The 18928-nt window shown below is 40.1% G+C and overlaps 2 protein-coding genes across 2 annotated transcripts in view; one reads left to right on the top strand and one right to left on the bottom strand.

The window, feature by feature from the left end:
* Positions 1 to 6277, bottom strand: part of Dhx29 (DExH-box helicase 29) — a 47178-nt gene extending 40901 nt beyond the window's left edge. The window contains exon 1 of the mRNA XM_052743293.1: positions 5982 to 6277. Within this exon, the coding sequence (XP_052599253.1) occupies positions 5982 to 6162 (181 nt within the window). The 5' untranslated portion in view covers positions 6163 to 6277. The remainder of the gene's footprint in view (positions 1 to 5981) is intronic.
* A 150-nt stretch (positions 6278 to 6427) lies between these two features.
* Mtrex (Mtr4 exosome RNA helicase) overlaps positions 6428 to 18928 on the top strand; it is a 68507-nt gene continuing 56006 nt past the window's right edge. Inside the window, exons 1-5 of the mRNA XM_052743295.1 lie at positions 6428 to 6732; positions 11967 to 12104; positions 13299 to 13365; positions 15872 to 15934; positions 16819 to 16931. Coding sequence (XP_052599255.1) covers positions 6599 to 6732; positions 11967 to 12104; positions 13299 to 13365; positions 15872 to 15934; positions 16819 to 16931 — 515 coding nt within the window. The 5' untranslated portion in view covers positions 6428 to 6598. The remainder of the gene's footprint in view (positions 6733 to 11966; positions 12105 to 13298; positions 13366 to 15871; positions 15935 to 16818; positions 16932 to 18928) is intronic.

Raw genomic sequence — 18928 nt, 5'->3', positions numbered from 1 at the left:
CTTGTTCGAATTGAGCAGGTTCTCCTTTGTCTCCTCCAACCTTTCATCGAAAACTTTCGCTTATCTTACTTCCTTGCTTTCATTTCAAACTTCCAGTATAAATAAGAAAAGAGCTGACTTCTTGGAAAACCATCAGGTGACTCAGAAAATCCTGCAGCAGCATTCACAGGAAGGAGACTGGGACCCTGATGAGTGTTTTCAGACCAGACAGTATTCTAAGGGACTGAAGAAGTGAGATCTTACCATAGAGATACTACCAATTCAACTAAGGTCCTCTCATTTTCAAATTCATCCCAATGAATACCCAATTCCTGGCACGGTACAAAGTGTTGCTGTTTGTTTTTGCTCTTTTGGGGGCCCTGTGACCCAGATCCCAAATAAATCACACATGAAGCTTATTCTTAATTAGAACTGCTTGGCTTCTTTCTTGCCAGCTTTTGTTAACTTAAGTTATTCCATCTACCTTTTGCCTCTGAGCTTTTCCTGTTCTCTTACTTTTGCAAATCTTACTCTTACTCCGTGGCCTGCTGTGTAGCTGGGGGCTGGCCGCTGGGGTCCTCCTCTTTCTCTGGCTACTCCTTTTTCTCCCAGATTTCTCCTTCTACTCTCTCTGCCTGCCAGCCCCACCTATCCTTTCTCCTGCCTCGCTATTGGCCACTTAGTTCTTTATTAGATCATCAGGTGTTTTAGACAGGCAAACACACCTTCATAGAGTTAAATAAACGCAACATAAACAAAGTAACACACCTTAAAATAATATCCTACAACAACAAAGTACAATAATAAAAACTCAAAAGCTTTTTTTTTTAAGATGCATTGTTATATCAATTAATGCACTATTCATGAGGTGCTGAAAAGTCTCAGGTTCTTTTTTCTTCAATTTTCCTAAGAATGCCCTAATTTTCTTTAATTTTTTTTCTCACTGCAGAAGAAAATTACTTTGGTATATATACAATGTATATAATGTTGTAAGCCATATGTTAAGGTCTGAGAACAGAGCAAACAGTTGCCTTCCCTATTTATACAGACTGTTTAATAAACATTGGTTTCATGGTCTTTGGGACACTTATTTGCCCAGAAACTCACTTGACAGACTAGAAATAAGCTTTTGTTTTAAGAAGTTGTTTGAATTATATTGTCTGCTCTCAAAAGGAAGGCTGCAGGGATTTTAAAGCCACTTTCTGAAATATTAGGTATTACTGAAATTCAAAATTAGTGTTAACACAAAAAGCAAGTATCTTAGCTGGGCAGTGGTTGCACACGCCTTTAATCCCAGCACTCTGGAGACGCAGGCAGGTAGATCTCTGTGAGTTCAAGGCCAGGCTGGTCTACAGAGCGAGTTCCAGGACAACTAGGACTGTTACACAGAGAAACCCTGTCTTGAAAAAACAAAACAAAAACAAACCCCAAACCAAGTATCTTATGCAAAGAATGTGTGGTGAGCTTTAGACAGCCTAGACACATACCATTCCTCTCAAAGCATGAAACACACAAGCCAGTGGGTATAAATTTCAAAGTTAATCACACACTGCACTGTATTTAGAGGTAGTTTGTTGAAAGTCTTTGGACTGATAGGGAAGTATTCTGCATTAAAGTATAATTATTGCAATGTTTATAGAGCATATGAAGTGATAAATGCAAAATATGTTAAGTGAAATAGTTTACAATAAGTCATTTAGTTTCTAAAAGCTTAAGCTTGTACTGTATTACAAGTAGAAGAAAGCCTGAAGTAGAAATGTGTATTGAATTTCTCCTGTTCCAAGTGACATATTTCATTTCACATTTTGTTCTACAAGAAACCATGGAATTTTTTTTGCTACTATGATTGTTTTTCAACATCCCACAGCTTTTACAATTGAGTAGCAGTAAATATATTTATGATGATGATTTAGCTGCACATCATGAACAGCTGGTTGTATAAAACAGCTTAGTAAAAACTTAAAACATTTTTCTTCATTCTAAATCAAGCTGGGTGGTGGTGGCACATGACTTTAATTCCGGAGGCAGAGGCAGGTGGATCTGAGTTTGAGGCCAACCTGATCTACAGAGTTAGATAGAGAAAGTCAGGGCTACACAGAGAAACTCTGTCTCCAAAACAAAACAAAACAAAACAAATTCGCTACACAGAGAAACTCTGTCTCCAAAACAAAACAAACAAACAAAAATTCTAAGTCAATAGTTGTTGAAAAGTTGGTTCCCATTCTTATGCCAAGTAAAACTGCTTAAGATTTATGACAGCTATTTTCCTTACCACTTATTCAGATGGTAAAAGTGAACAGAAATCTAACTAGAAGTAAGGGTGTCAGTATGCAGCATCTTTACAACAAAAGTATTATAAATTCTAAATTTATAACCAAAAGGTCATGTAATGGTGTACCACATAACATCTTCAAAGTAATTCAACTGCTGAAAAAAATAAATAACCCAGAGTTACTTCCATACTGTCTTTCTTGGAGCCTGTTCCTCTTATATTGTGTTATTTTTCATATCCACAACAATGCTTATGTCCCCCGTATCACTAAGACACTTGAGACAGCTCTAACTTCCTTTTGATCAGCCAAAAGATTCAAGCAGGAACTCTGGTGGTTAAGAAAAAAATAAATACATACATAAATAAATAAATAGATCAATCAATCAATCCGGGGCTGGAGAGGTGGCTCAGTGGTTAAGAGCACTGCCTGCTCTTCCAGAGGTCATGAGTTCAACTCCCAGCAACCACATGGCGGCTCACAACCATCTCTAGTGGGATCTGATGCCCTCTTCTGGCATAAAGCTGTACATGCAGATAAAGCACTCATACACATACATAAATAATAAAATCTTTAAAAAAAAAAAAAAAAGAAAGAAAAAAAAATCCAGTACTTATCCACATGGGGCTCCTATTCTAGGGGGGTAATATAAGGAACTGATTACCAGAATCAGCTGTGAACAGAAAGTACAGACTGCTAAGAGGTAAGTAAAGAAAGGCAATCTGAACTGTCAGCACCTATGCAAAGCTTTCTTCTCTTTCTCTTAACTCTTTAACACTACCAACAGCCCTCCCTCCGCACTGAACTTTGTCTACTCACTTCCCAGGCTCCTGCCTCATTTGAACCCTTTCCCTTCTATTCCCACCGCACGTTCTTCCTATACCTACCACGTTTGTTCCCACAGAGCTTCTGCTTTCCTCGGCCTTAACATTGTCTCCAGGAATCCTAACAGCTGTTTGCTTTATCTCGGCTGAAATGTTTTCTATGGGGAGCATCCCTATTCCAAACCAAAACAGAAGTCTCTTCCCATTCAGCTAGTACCAAGTCACTATTTTCTGTCTTTCACGAGAAGTCTGTTTGGTAAATTGTGCAAATTTGGAAGTAACTCCCCTTTTGATTTATTGGTGTTAACAACTCCTCTGACTGTCACCTTGTCATTTATCCAAGGAATTTTTTTTTTTTTTTGGTTTTTCGAGACAGGGTTTCTCTGTGTAGCTTTGCACCTTTCCTGGAACTCACTTGGTAGTCCAGGCTGGCCTCGAACTCACAGAGATCCTCCTGGCTCTGCCTCCCGAGTGCTGGGATTAAAGGCATGCGCCACCACCGCCCGGCTTTTTTTTTAATAACAAAAAGCATTGAACTAGATATTTCAGATATGTTAACACATATCCGTTATATACTATAATTTTGTAAGCTATATACAAGTATAATTTCTCGTGTAAGGGAAGACTTAACTATCAAAAAGAATGATAAAAACAACCATGACACATGAACTACAGAGGTAAGGGAAAAAAAAGAACTGATATCTGAAAAGGGTGGTATAGGGTTTTAGTACATGGTTTTAGGGACATATGACATTCCATTCAAGGAAAAAATAGAGATGATGAGGCAGAAAGCCAAGTTCTACTTGGAACCAGGAAGACGCCAGATTTACAACAGCCGAAAACAAATCAGCAAAGACGCTAGACTTCTATGCTAACTGAACAGTTTGGATCTTAGTGCAGTCAGTAAGGATGCTATGGCAGAACATGGGCACGAACCATCAAAGCAGCATTTCTGAGAGATCAATCTGTTGTCATGTTGGACTAACTGGAGGAGAAAAGAGCAGAACTGTAGAGACCTATTAAGAGGCTCTGTTGGCACTCCATGTGAATACTTAAAGAATGTGAACAAAACAGGACACATCAAAGGGTATATTAAAATTACACAGGGCTTAGCTACAGATTAAATGCAAACCAAAGAGAGCATCAAAAGTAACTTAAGGGGCCATCGAGATGGCTTAGGCCATAAAGAAGCTTGCTGCCAAGCCTGATGATCTGAGTTTGATCCCCAGAACCCATGTGGTGGAGAGAACTAGCTCCCACAAATTGTCCTCTTACATATACATAAGTGTATTCACACATACACAAAATAAATAGATGTTAAAATTATTTTTAAAAGAAACCTTTGATCTGGGATAAACAAGAACACACACACACACACACACACACACACACACACACACACACACACACACTGGAAAATGGTGTAAGAAAACGTTGAAATGGCTGTCTTGAGCTTGGAAATAAAGCCAGTGTAAGAAATGTCAATTGAGAAGTCATCTACAGGACTGAAAGTCATTGACAATACAATGGCAAAGTCACAAGTAATGGCACAGGGACCTCTTCTGGGAGGACTGTAAAAAGGAACTCCACTGTCAAGGACAGACACCTGGAGAAAGTTAACATTTTAGGACTGGAGGGACAGGAAGACAGATAATACAACAGACGACTACCAGAAACTTGAAAGAATCCAGTGAGATGTCAGTAGAGGTGGGGAAAGAAAAAGACCTTGGTCTGCAGCTTGAGACTGCTGTAGAATACTCGGGGAAATGCGTCATATCTCAAACCACAAACCTAATAATAATTTGCAGTTACAAAGGACTACTCTCTAGGTGTAAGTGTGATACTAGCCTATTTCTTCTGTCTCATCTATTTCCCTGTCCACAGTGCTTATTCTTTGAATTCCTCAAGAGCTCCAAGCGCTCTCTTTCTAACTCAAGATCTTTGGAATGTTCTACCACGCTTTGCAGAGTTAACCTCTGGACAGCCTCTAATTTCGGCTCGACTGTCATTTTTTCATTATTCCTCATTGGAAAAACAGGAATACACTGTTAAGCTTTCTTCCCAGGCGTTTCTCTGCGGAGCTTAGCAACTATAAAGCAATACGCTTGTTTGTGTGATTTGCAAATTAGATTCCCAAGCTGCCCTAGGGGTGATGTGTCTATTTTGTCAGTCTTATTACCACCAGGTTATATATAAGTATCTGTGTATATATAAACACATATGCTTGCAAGTTTTTGTTGGCGAAACACAAAAAGAACTACACGCAAGCAAAGTAAACAGAACAAAACAGTATGTAAGTTTGATGTTTTTGAAACTAGCCGAAATAGTGGCAGGTACTAGTCACCTTCAAGTCATCAAATCAATCTGCAGGGTAAGCAAAAACGCAAGTCTGCCGGAAGAACCACGGGGATTTTACAGTAAGTTAGCCCAGTGTTCAACGTGTAAAGTGTTGCTATTCTTAGGAAATACTGACTTTTCTAGAACATACAAGGGCACTGCATAGATGCTGAAGAAGGCAAGAATGAAGAACAGACAGAAAACAGCGCTGGCATCAGGACAGAAGGACTTCACTGTATACTGCTTACTCCTCTCCGCATTAGCGGAGTGGCTGTTTTGACAGCTCAGGACAGATTCCTGCCGAACAACAGTAGATCCCATTACTCGGTTCTGAGAAGGAGAAAACGAGAGTCAGAAAGCCGATGCCATGCTGTAACGGAGTTACTTTCGTAACTTTAATGGCCAAAGGCCCTTACTTAGACCGATCTATCTACAAGGCCACTCCACCGACAGCTTGCAAGCTCGCGCGTGGACAACTAGTTTGGATCTCATCAGCACGGCTCTGACTATTCTTTGCTGGACACGGGGCAAGGTCTGAGGGCATAAGGCTGGGCACTGGACCAGGGCGTACCTTGCTTGACTCGGGGCTCCCGGGCGCCGGTGGGGACGGCGGGCGCCGGCCTGGCCACGGGCTTCTTGCTCTGGGCTTCCCCCACAGCTCCGGCCTCGGCACTTCGGGCTCTGGAGGCAGACACCGCAGCCCGCACCGCCGCGGCTCCCGGCGCCTTGTGTTTCTTGTTTTTGCCGCCCATGTTTCAGCTGCAGGCAGAGTGTTCTTCCAGATCCAGATCCCGGCGGCCACACAACAGAAGCCGGAGAGAGCTCTTCACGTTAGCCGGCTCCCACGCCTCCACCCAGCCTCCTCCATCCGGGCTCCTCGGCTGGGGCTCCGGCTCAATTGGTCCGTTTTACCAGGCTCCGCCTCTTGGCTCCCGGGAACCAGCGGCATGCCCGGTGTCGTACGTCACTTACCGTCAGGTTATTAATCACTGAACTGCCCACCTCGCAGTGGTCGAAAAGAAAGGAAAGGGGCCAAACCCAGACTAAACGGGGGAAAGTCACGCAGGCCTTAAGACGCGCTCGCTTGATCCCTTCGGGCCGCCGTAGAGTCTCTGTTTGGCGTCACTGTAGGTGCGATTCGCGGGGCCTGCTGGGTAGGAGGGAGATTCGGACTCAGAGCTCCGAAAGATGGCGGACGCCTTCGGGGACGAGCTTTTCAGCGTTTTCGAGGATGATTCGACCACCGCAGCAGGAACCAAGAAAGACAAAGACAAGGAGAAAGGGAAATGGAAGGGACCGCCAGGGTCCACAGACAAGGCGGGGTAAGGAAGGCTTCCGAGCTGTTTCTGTTTTCCCCTGTTTGGGGTGCCAATGAAGGAAACCCGACTCCGATGAGGAGCTCAGGACGTGGGTATTGGTTGAGTGGAGTCGGGAGGTGAAGCAGTTTGAGGAAAGAGTTGGGCAGAAAGAAAACGTTGATGTGGGGGGGGGGGGGGAATACGGTCTTGGCGATCGCGCGTGTCCGCAGACAGCGTGAGTTCCTGCCGCTGCGCTTCCTTAGGCCACGCTTGCTGACTGTAACCCCCACACCGCAGGCTAGGAAAGTTTGGTTTTGGGGGGCCGGGGGGTCCTGTGTGTCACCTGCACAAAACCTCTCACGTAGTCTTGAAACGGTTAAGAACTAGTTGAGCCAAGGTTGAAACGTGTAGGAGAGAGTGTTTAAACCGCAAAGGCAAGTAGCTTTACACGAGGAAGAGATTTCATCTCCCGAGGTGGAGGCTTAAAAAATAAAAAAATAAAAAAAAAATCAGATTCAAGATCTCGCTATTGTAAGTTAGGCAGGCCCAGAACTCGCTCTTCTTTTATTTCAGTTTCCCAAGTGTTGAAATTGCTGGTGTGCCCCACTACACTCAGTCAGACCAGTTTCTTTCTTTCTGTATCTCTTACTCGGACCTATTTTCTTGAGGCTGAGGAGATGGCCAATGGATAAGAGGGCTTTCTGTGCAAGAATAAGGACCTAATTTCGAGTCCCCAGGGCCCACATAAAAAGTTGCGCATCGAGCCGGGCGGTGGTGGCGCACGCCTTTAATCCCAGCACTCGGGAGGCAGAGCCAGGCGGATCTCTGTGAGTTCGAGGCCAGCCTGGGCTACCAAGTGAGTCCCAGGAAAGGCGCTACACAGAGAAACCCTGTCTCGAAAAACCAAAAAAAAAAAAAAAAAAAAAAAAAAAAAAAGTTGCGCATCGATGTGTGAGCACCTGGAACCCTAGCACTGTGGGGCACCGACCAAGAGGCTGGGGCTGTCTCACTGCCAACCTAGCCTCAGAGTTATTTCACTGAGAAACCCTGTCACGAGGGAATTATGTGGGATGCTGGAAGTCCTCTGGTCTCCACGATGTGCAAATACCACACAAATAGGACCCAAAAAAAAAAAATTCCTCTTTATTGTCAAAGTTAGTTTCAGTTGTTAACCTGAGGAGTTGCCTTCACCAGACTGACCTGGGGGACAAGTCTTTGGAGCATTTTCTTAATTGCTAATTTACATGGCAGGGCCCAGTTCACTGTGGGTGGTACCTTCCCTGGGCAGGTGGTCCTGAGCTGTTTAAGAAAGGGAATTGAACCAGCCAATGAGCAGCATTTCTCTCAGGTCTCTGCTTTGGTCCCTCCAAGTTCCTACTTTGGCTTTCTTGGGTGATGGATTGCAAACACGAAAGCTGAAATAAACCCTTTCCTCTCCAAGTTGGTTTTGGTCAGTGTTTTATTACAGTAACCAAAAATCGTACTAGGACTTTCATCAGCTGTTCATTTTTACCTTGAAATACAGTTCATAGAGAAAAGGCAAGCTTAACGCTTTGTTGTGTGTCAGTTTTGTTTTTGTTTTTCAGAGACAGGGTTTCACTATGTAGCCAGTATTGGCCTTGTAGGCACGCCTATTGGAATTAAAGGCGTTCATCCCCACGCCTGGCTGTTTATCAGTATTAAGGAAATGAGGTGTGCACACCTCCCTCCCCTTCCTCTTTCTACCTTCTGTCCTTTCATTGGTTAATTGAAGCCCTCTAAACCATCACCACAAACAGTAGATTCTGCACCTCTGAGAGCTTCTTTGTAGTGCATTCTCATCTTTAGCCTTCCACCTAAGCTACCTATTTTTCCCATGGCTGTGGAGCAGTTTACGTCATCTAGAATTTGCTTAAATTTAACATTTAAATTTTACTTCAGCATAGTATATCTTTTTTTTTTCGCCTCACTTTACTCAGTATATTTGCTGTTTGTTCCTATAACTTACCAACATTTTTCTCTTTATAGATGAGAATTGTGTTCTAGGGATGTGCCATATTTATACTTTTGCCTTTTAATGATCACATTGTTACCATTTTTAAGTTTTGTGGGTTTTTTTATTATTATTTTTTGTGTGAGTTGGGTACTTGTGTGTCCCAGTGTACTTGTGGAGGCCAGAAGGTAGCTTTTCACCCACCTTGTTTTGAGGCAAGAATCTCTTGTTTCAGCTGAAGCACTGTAGAGGTGAGCTTCTGGCCAATTGTCTTGTCTCTGCCTTCTATGTTCACTGTAGGAGTGCTGGGATTGCAGGTGTAAATCACTACATCTGGCTTTTTAAAAAAAGAGGGGAGAGGGGATATGAAACTCGGGTCTTCAGGCTTGTGTGTCAAGTGCTTTTACAGCTGAGCACTGTGTCCATTATCCTGCTCTTTGAACTTACGGTCGGTCATGGTCGGTCATTAAACCAGTGAGAGCTCTTCAAGCTAGCTCTTATGAATTTATTTTTATTCTTAAGATGTATTTATGTTATGTGTATGAATGTGTTATATGTATGTATGCATGTATGTGCACATATGTGTACCTGATGGACCCCCCAGAACTAGAGTTACCAATAACTGTAAGCTACCATGTTGGTGCTAAGGAATCGAACCTGGGTCCTCTACAAAAGCAACAAGTGCTTTTAAGGGCTGAACAGCCCCATAGTGTGAGTTTGTAAAGAGACTTATCAGTCTTTGTACCTCATATGCTTTCTAGTGTAAGGGTGTCTAGACTCATTGCCCTAGAGCTGGAATAAGCTGTATCTCCAAAGAGTCTTTATGAAGTTTCTTGGTTTTTTGTTTTGATTCTTCAGCTGAGACAACAAGACAGATGGTTTATTGTACACGATTTACACTTGGCCACAGTGAGAACAGAACTAGTCCAGAATGCCATAGGTCCAGCGGGACTGTTTCGGTTGTAATGAAGGCAGTCAGGTCTCTCAGGTGGTCTCTGCGAGCAGATGGTAATGTTCCAGGTCCATTGAGGCGTATACCGACAGTATCGCAGTCCAACAACTTGTACCAGTGTCCCAGTCTTCAGCATCCCCCACCTCTGCTCCTTCAGACTTCGTGGGTGCACAGGCTGGTTTACTTAGACCTCTGCCTCATTTTTTCCTGCGCTTCAGCCTGCGCATGAGCTTTTTCCTGCTCTGCGCTCTCATGGCGCAGAAGTTTCAAGGAAGATGGTGGTAAGCCTGAGAGACGGCTTTAGTTTCTTGTAATGGCGAATGTTATTTATTTAGTGCATAAGGTGCTCATGCTATTTGATTTCATTACTTTTAGGTTTTTCAGTACAAATTGCTTAGGGAATCTTTCTTTAGAAAAATAAAATTTATACACATCTGATATAATTAATACCATATTTTAAACATCTTCAATATAAATGTCATCATTTTTTGCTCTAAGTCATTCTTCATAATTACATAACAGTCATTCACTCATTCATTCATTCATTCATTCATTTATTTATTTTGTTGAGACAGGGTTTCTCTGTGTAACCCTGGCTGTCTGGAACTCGCTCTGTAGACCAGGCTGTCCTTGAACTCATAGAGATCGTCTTGCCTCTCCCTCCTGAGTGCTGGGATTAAAGGCGTGTGCCACCACCACCTGGCTATAAGGCCTTTTTTTTTTTTTTAATGGAAAAGAAAATACATTTGGGGCTAGCAAGTTGGCTCACCAGGTACAGGTGTTCTTGCTGCCAAATTTGGTGTCCTGAGTCCATTCCTTGGAATCCACATGGTGGGAGGAAAGAAGGGACTTGTGAAGATTGTCCTCTGACCCCCACAAGCATGTGGCCCTACCTCAGAATAAGTAAGCAAATAAAGAAGATTTGCAGTCCTCCACTATTTTAGATCTATGTCTTTTCAGTTTGATGGTTTTTAACTCTCTTCTGCTTTTGTCTTACCCCCCTTCTCTTTTAATGATAGCGTTTCATTAAATTCTTAATTTTTGTGAAGCTCAATTACCTACATTTTAGTAATTTTATATCTTGTAACAACAGCAGAAGATAAATTTCTCATTTTATTTTATAGAAGCATCTATCTATCCACATACTTATTTTTTGGTTTATATGAGACTTTCTACGTAGCCTTGGCTGACCTGGAACTCACTCTGTAGACCAGGCTGACCTTGAATTCACAGAGATTTGCCTGTGAGAACTGGGATTGAAGTCCTGCATGCAGAACCAAGTCTTACTGCTTATTCATTTAATTTTTCAAAACTTTCGTGTATGTCTGCGTGCCACTTACCTGCATGGTGCTCTCAGAGGGAGGCACTGGATGCCCTGGGACTCGAGTTACAGAGTTGTGAGCTGCTGTCCTGTGGGTGCTGGGACTTGAACCTGGGTCCTCTGGAAGGGCAGTCAGGGCTGCTCTAATTGTTGAGTCATCTCTCCAGCCCTATTTTATCTATTTTTGGCCTTGGCAGCTAAATCTAAAATTTTCATGGAGTTGATTTTTCTAACTGGGAGGAAATTAGGTTGAATTCATTACAGATATTCAAGCTATAAAACCCCAGTCATTGTCACTTTGGATTTTTTTTTTTTGCTTTCTTTTGTTTGTTTTTGCCTTTTTGAAACAGGGTCTCACTGTGCAGCCTAGACTGCCCTTGAGTTTACATCCTCCTACCTTAGCCCTCTGAGTTCTGTGATTTCTTCTGCCTACTACCATGCCTGGCTTCTTGTCAATACTTTGACCTTCAAATCCAACCATACAACTTTTTTTTCTTCCAAATAGTATCATAATCTTAGAGAAAACTTTGAAGGTTTACAGCCTTCATGTTAATGTCTACTGTTTTAAGGAACAATGGACTTAATGAAAATTTTGTTAGTGTTTTTTTTAAATGGGAATTTTAGTTTTTTTAAAGCAACTCTTCCAAGAAAATATGAAATATATAAGGAATAATATTCAGCTTTACTAGTTATGAAGTTAGAGTATTCTCAGAGTTGGCCAGCTTTGATATGTGAAGGTCATTTATTTAAAAGATGACTTTGCTAAGTATGTATAATATATTAAATAATATGGTGTTACTTTAAAATTAGAACTGATACTACGGAATTTATTCTAAACCAACAGTTATCACCCCCAACCTGTTTAGAGGTCACATATAAGATACCATGAATATTAATAATTACATTACTATTCATAACAGCAAAATTACAGCTGTGAAGTAGCAATGAAATCATTTTACTGTGGGGGTCACAGCATTAGGAAGGTTGAGAATCTCTCCTAAATTGTTTTTCAGGAAACGACTAGATGCTAAATTACAATCAGAATCAGCCAGTGGTGGGAAAAACAAGAGAGATGCAGATGTTGAATGCACAGATGAACCGATTTTTGGCAAGAAGCCCAGGATAGAAGACTCAATTAATGAAGATTTAAGGTAGTATTTCTATAGTCATAAAGTTAGTAACTCTTAATTTGATAGGTGCATGACATTTTTAAAATTTGTTATTTTATAAGCATGAAAATATATAACAACTATTTAAATATGGAGAATTAGAAGACAGAAATGATTCCTCTTTTGATATTTTAGAATCCAATTTTGAGAAAAACACTAAAGACTTCTTTTTTTAAGAGAAGAAAAGATGTTTTCTTTGCTTAGACGTCTCAGGATGATTGGTAGAAAATGATAATAGAGTAACACTGACCCAGTGATAAGAATAAGTATGCACGGATATTAGGAGAGTAGACTTTCATTGCTGCAAGTAGTACCGTGGTTTTGATGGTCAAAACTACTTCTTTTGATAAGGGAGACCCATGGATGTTTCTGGCTAAAGGTTTGTATTTCTCAAAATTTTGCTAGAACTTTTACTCCTAATACCAATATATTTGGTTGGTTTGATTGTCACTGATAATGCCGTTTACAATTTTGTTTTTCCTTAACCGGTTTAGGCTGTTATAACTACTAAATTATCTATTATAAATGGTGATACAGGTGTCACTGAAAAATTTAAGATGGCGCCATTTGCCCACATTAGCATAATAGGTTGCAAAATAATAGTGATTGTATTTTTTAATTCCTTGTTATCTATTGTTGTAACTTTTTAATTTTTACCAAAAACATATTGATTGTCTTAAAGTATGTATCACAAATATAATACATAATAATGTATATATAGAAATACATCTAGTTTAATTTTTTTTATAGTTTTGTTCTCTCAGTGCTCAGAGAGCCTAGATCAGCACAGTGTAGGATTTTCATGAGAATATCTCTAAAAATTATAGCAACATCTAAATTAATTTATTTACCTTCTGTTGTGTAATGTTTTTTGAATCAGCTTTGATTTTTGATAGTGACAGTGCTTTGAAGAGGTTTTTATCGAAAATAGTAGAGCTAAGTTTATATTTGTTAAGTAATCTACGTAGCAGTCTGTTGTATATACAAAAGATGATCTTAGCATTTTTAATTTTCAGCTCATTTAAGTTACATGACATCTCTGAATACTTACAATAACTAAAATATTTTGAATTTACAGTGTTATAATTGAGCAATGTCATTTTTTTAACAGTGCAGCTAGGAGGCTTATGATCTAATTATTGAAAATAATTCATGCCGTTTTAATAACTTTTTAAGTTTGGCAGACCTGATGCCCAGAGTCAAGGTACAATCAGTTGAAACAGTTGAAGGCTGTACGCATGAGGTAAGTACAACAACTTACGGTAAGGTTGGCTGGGGTGATCAGCAGGCTGTTTAGCGTTGCAGGCTTTGGAATCAAGTCATTTCTGCGTGGTGCATGTAATATGGGGAAGAGCTATAGCTCTGTGACAAAGCCTTGGGTGCAGATGCTAGCCCAGCATTTCTCCTAACTATAATCTTGGGCAAATTTTCTAACCTCTTGGAACATTGTTTATTTAGTCTGTAAATTTAGAACAATGGGATAGATGTAAAGACTATATTTAAAAAACCAAAACAAATAGGGAAATTACCCAGCACAAAAGTAGTGTTTAGGACTTGTTTTTTCTCACGCACTTAAAAGTTATCAGCACTGTTTTCACAGTTTACATACTATTCCATGTCATGCTCCAGTGACTAGTAAATTGCTATTAGATGGTGATCACTGACGACTTAAAGCATCCATATAGAATTGAGACTGTATACACATAGGATATAGTGTAATTATATATTCAATTTATTCCACTAAGCCTTTTATTATTACAGTGAAACTTTATATCAGGCTGGACTTTCAGGAAAGGTCAGTGGATAAAAGAGCTTGCCATGCAAGCTAGGTGACCTGAGTTCAATCCCTGGACCCAAGGTGGAAGGAGAGCTGACCACACTGTACTGATACAGGAAGTAGAGGCAGGTGGATCTCTGAGTTCAAGGCCAGTCTGGTCTAGAGAATGAGTTTCAGGACAGCCAGGGCTACACTGAGAAACCCTGTCTCAAACAAACAAACAAACAAAAAGGGCATCCAAAAAACTGGAGTTCAGGATATGTTGGTCAGTTACTACTCCTAAACATGAGACATGAGACCTGCCCTGGAATGATTTGATATGCCCAGTGTCACTCCATTGGAGAAAACTGGTTTTTCCCTCTCCCAGCAGGTATAAATGACAGTTCAATTGTTAACCTTTATCCTAGTGACTAGGTTTGTATTCATTCATTCTTTTTAATATAGCAAAATAGGATAAAATAAAAACTAGCACATCAAAGTTGAACAAGACAAACCAGCAGAAGGAAAAGAGCCCAAGAGAAGTCACAGGAGTCAGAGACCCATGCATTCACACACACACCAAATCCCATAAAATCACTAAACTGGAAGCCATCATATAAGGACAGGACCTGGTGCAGACCTGTGTGCAGGCCCTGTGCTTGCTGCTTCAGTCCCTGAGTTCATCCGAGCTTTGCTCCTGCTGATGTAGAGGGCCTTGTTCTCCTGCCATCCTCCATCCCTCTGGCCCTTATACTCTTTCTGCCTCTTCTGCAGGGTTCCCTGAGCTCTGAGGGGAGGGATTTTATGGAGACAGCCTATGTAGGGCTGTGAGATATAATGACTATTTACTTTCAGTACTTATTTTAGACCCTGTCCAATGCCCTTAGAAAATAACCCAGAGCAGTGGCTCTCAACCTTTCTAATGCTGTGACCCTTTAATACAGTTCCTTATGTTGTGGTGACCCCCAATCATAGCATTATTTTTGTTGCTGCTTCCTAACTGTCATTTTGCTGCTGTTAGGAATCGTAATGTAGATATCTGTGTTTTCTGATGGTCTTAGTGGACCCCTGTGAAAGAGTCATTCTACCCTTAAGGGGGTCTAGACCCACAGTTTGAGAACTGCTGATCCAGAGTCTGCTGTGAAGAGGTTAGGCACTCCAAGGTTGTGGTGGCTCACGCTGGTAGGATTTGCTGAAGGAGGCCAAGGGAGGAGGATTACCAGTTCACTTTTCATTTCCAGCTAATCGTTCCTGAAACTAAATACAGTACCTTGATTGTAGTGAGTTTAATGATTGTTCTTAATATTGCTAAAGCTTTTAACTTCATCCATTTAATTTTTATCGAAATTTTATCCTCAGAAGTTGAAGTTTTACCTAATTTCTGTGTGTTCCTTAAAGTGACTTGGTAGGTTATTTATATGCCAAGTGCTTAGATCCTTACACAGCTGGAAGTACAGGCATTCTGGTGTTAATACCCACACTTGGGAATCTGGAAATAAGGGTTGTCATTTTATTATTATTTATATGCCGAGCGCTTAGATCCTTACACAGTTGGAAGTGCAGGCACTCTGGTTTTAATACTTACACTTGGGGATCTGGCAATAAGTATTACCATTTTATTGCATGTACTTTTGTTTTATTGATGATCTCCCATTTTGTATGTCTCAGAGTTTTCTTTTTGAGCACTCATTAATGTTTGTACATTAGGTATGGGGAAGATAATGATAGTCATGATACTATCTTAGACAGTAAACAGTTTCTTCAGGGAAATAATGGTTCATGTTTTGATTGCATTGCCACTACGCCAGCACTAATAGAGGGGATTTTTTGGACGTTTTGGAACTTTTCCCCTTGTTCTTGTAGTTGGTTGATTTTCTAGCATGTAAGACAGCAGAAACATTTGTTGATCATTTCAATTCTTTAAACCGTGATTTGTTTTGGAGTATTGAATTTTAATGGTTACTTCTTGCTTTCTCCTTAAACTTGACATCAGGTTGCTCTTCCTGCAGATGAGGAGTATATACCACTTAAACCTCGAGTTGGAAAGGCAGCAAAGGTCTGTACGAGAGTATTTGGGAAGTTTTGTGAGATCTTAAAAAAGAAAACATTTCAGATGAGATTTTTAAATTTACTCATGTATGTGCCTTTGAAGAAACCTACAATAAAATACCGTGATAACTGAGTAAAGAACCATGCTAGAAACCAGGCTTTGTGTGATGAGTTTTAAAACATTTAAAGGGTGCTTATCACCTTCTTAAAGAATCTAAGAGATTTGTCAGCCTTTCTGTAGAAAACATTGCATGTAAGTTTTGCTGTTGGTTTAACAGTTCAGCAGCTTCTAAGTAACCACAGCCCAGTGTGTTTTTCTGGTGTGTCTTCTTGGTTGTCAGAAGGGCCTCAGACTCCTGATCTTTCTGCTGCAGCCTCCCTCACCTGTACTGGGCTTACCCGTGTACTCCTCTCACTTCAGACTGTTTTCATTAGATTTTTAAAAAGTCTTTAAAGGTTGAAATAGGCTAATGTTTTCAAAGAACTTTCTCTAAAAGAGGAGCAAGCATGAACTCTTAAAGTTTAACAGATTATTTCTCTGTTAGATAATGCTGTTATTTCATTTTTTCAGAACCTCAGTTTTCATCTAGGAAAGGAAGTCATACATATGACTATTTTATGAAGATTTATGGTATATGGAAAATTGTTGTACAGTACCACAAAACATATAATGATATTTTATTACCGACTTAGGTGTGAATACAAATAGACTACAGTGAGAAAGACTTATGCTGTCTGTAAAACTGTTCTGTAGTCCTCTTCCTTGTCACTGCTGAGTGGTAGTTGAATCATAAAGCAATGTTAGAATGCTTTGGAAGGACAGTTCTTTTGATTTTAAGTGTGCTTCGGTAGCTTAGCATGTTTATGTGTCTTGTCACTTTGCTTTTACAGGAATACCCATTCATTCTTGATGCTTTCCAAAGAGAAGCCATTCAGTGTGTCGATAACAATCAGTCTGTGTTAGTGTCTGCTCATACGTCAGCGGGAAAAACTGTGTGTGCTGAGTAAGTATCGGTGTTTTCAACTGAAATAGTCAAATCACTTAGTTATTTAGTCATTGAAAGTTCCCGTCTGTATTCTGCAAATAAGGATGGTTTGCTTGTTAGGTAACCTGTCGTTTCTTTTTCTTGCCTTCATTAAAGCATTGAAGATTTTTAGTATACTGTTTTACTAGATGTAGTCAAGAGCCATTCTTCCTTTGTTCCCATTATTTGGGAACATATTTTGTTTATCATCATTAAGCATGATGTAACTTGTAAGTTTTTCATAGACATCTTTTTATCATGACTCGTGTTCCTACTTTGCAGTTAGTCTCTTTCTCAGTCAGTGTGTCTGCATGAGTTTAGAGACACAATCTTTTTTTAAGTTCCTTTTCTTTTTATATTGAAATGATTTGTAGTTTTGCTTTGTATATGGATTTTTGCCTTTTCCTGGTAATGTGATGAAATGTGTTGCTGGGTGTCCAGTGAATCATCCTGAGATAAATTCCATTTGGTCATGATGTGTAATTGTATTATATTGTTGGATTGATGAATTAAAATTTTATTAAGACATTTCACATCTTCATTTCTGGGGGGCATTGGTTTTTTGTTTATTGTTAATGTCCTTTTTGTTTTTGTATCAGGCCGATATTTGATTTTTTTTCTTAATCTAGCTGCGGGGGTGGGGTGGGGTGGGGGGGGTTGTCTGTTATTTTGATCTGACAAAATCCAGCTTTTGATCTCATTGTTTTTTCTTTGTTCTGTTTCCATTTCGTTGATATATACTCACTTCATTTACTTACTTTCTTCTCCTTTTTCTTAAGGAAGATGGAAGTAGTTGTTTTGAGACCTTCTTTTTCTAAGAGGCATTTAAAGTTTATGTAGTTCCACAGATTATTTTTACTATTAGTGAAATGTTTTGCTTTTCTTAAATGACATGTCTTAATATAAAAAGACCTTATTATTTGTTGATGCTGACCCAGATTTTCCTACTGATACCATTTCTTTCTTCATGAAGTGTGGGGCGTTTACCAATTAACCCCACAGTTCCCCAGAGTTTTCTTGAGTGAGATTAGCAGGAAATATTAAATAGAAGGATTTGGATTGTGGAGATAGACAGAAAATACAGGATAGTCTGGAGAGGGCCTGGAACCTATTCCAACGGGCCCTGACTGTCTCTGCCCTAAGGTATTTATAGAAACTCCAAGGGGGTGGAGCAAAAGACCTCCCCCAAGCACAGCCAAGTGCAGACCATCTCAGACACCTGCACTCAGGCCTGTGGTCCAATCATCCTCTCCATGCAGACCTGCTGGGTAAAGTCACGAGGAACCTGAAAACGAGCTCCCACAATGAAGAAATTCTTGAAGTATTTATTTCAGTACAAGTCTCCTGATAAGAAACTGCTTTAACATTGTAAAAAATATTGCTTGTTCATTTTTTAAAACATTTCCCCTCAGTGTTAATTTTTTTTAAGTCTTCTTTTTGATCTGCATAATTTTTGACAAGAAATCAATCTTATCCTTACTTTCTTCTGGATGTAATGCATTGCTTCTCTTTGGCTGCTTTGAAGATTTTATCCTTATCATAGATTTTAAATAGTTTGTTTTATTTTACATGTGTGTTTGTGTATCTCTCTGTATATGTATGCCATGTGCGTGAGCGTGTGCATGTGCACGCACGCACATGCTTGCTTATAGATGGCAGAAGAAGATGATGGATCCTTTGGAACTGGAATTATAGATGGTTGTAAATCACCACAGAGAGGCTGGGAATTGAACTTGAATCCTCTGGAAGAACATCAAGGGCTCTTAACCATTGAGCCATCTCTCCAGCTTTCTTAACAATTTCTCTATGCTACACTTTGTTTTTTATATTCTCCCATGTTTTGCATTCCTTGTTGGGTTTGTTTTCAACTGTTCCCGAGTCCCATTGAGGAGTCTGTTTCTTAAACTAGACCAAGGTGTCGGCTCATGCTCTGTGTTCTGTTAAATTTCTAATGTCTTCAGATTTTATTAGTTTTT

Source organism: Peromyscus californicus, unplaced genomic scaffold (genome assembly GCF_007827085.1).
Source record: "Peromyscus californicus insignis strain IS unplaced genomic scaffold, ASM782708v3 Scaffold_18__1_contigs__length_77618521, whole genome shotgun sequence".
Lineage (NCBI taxonomy): Eukaryota > Metazoa > Chordata > Mammalia > Rodentia > Cricetidae > Peromyscus > Peromyscus californicus.
Note: the sequence above shows the minus strand (reverse complement) of the source record. Positions and strands in the feature narration are given on the sequence as shown.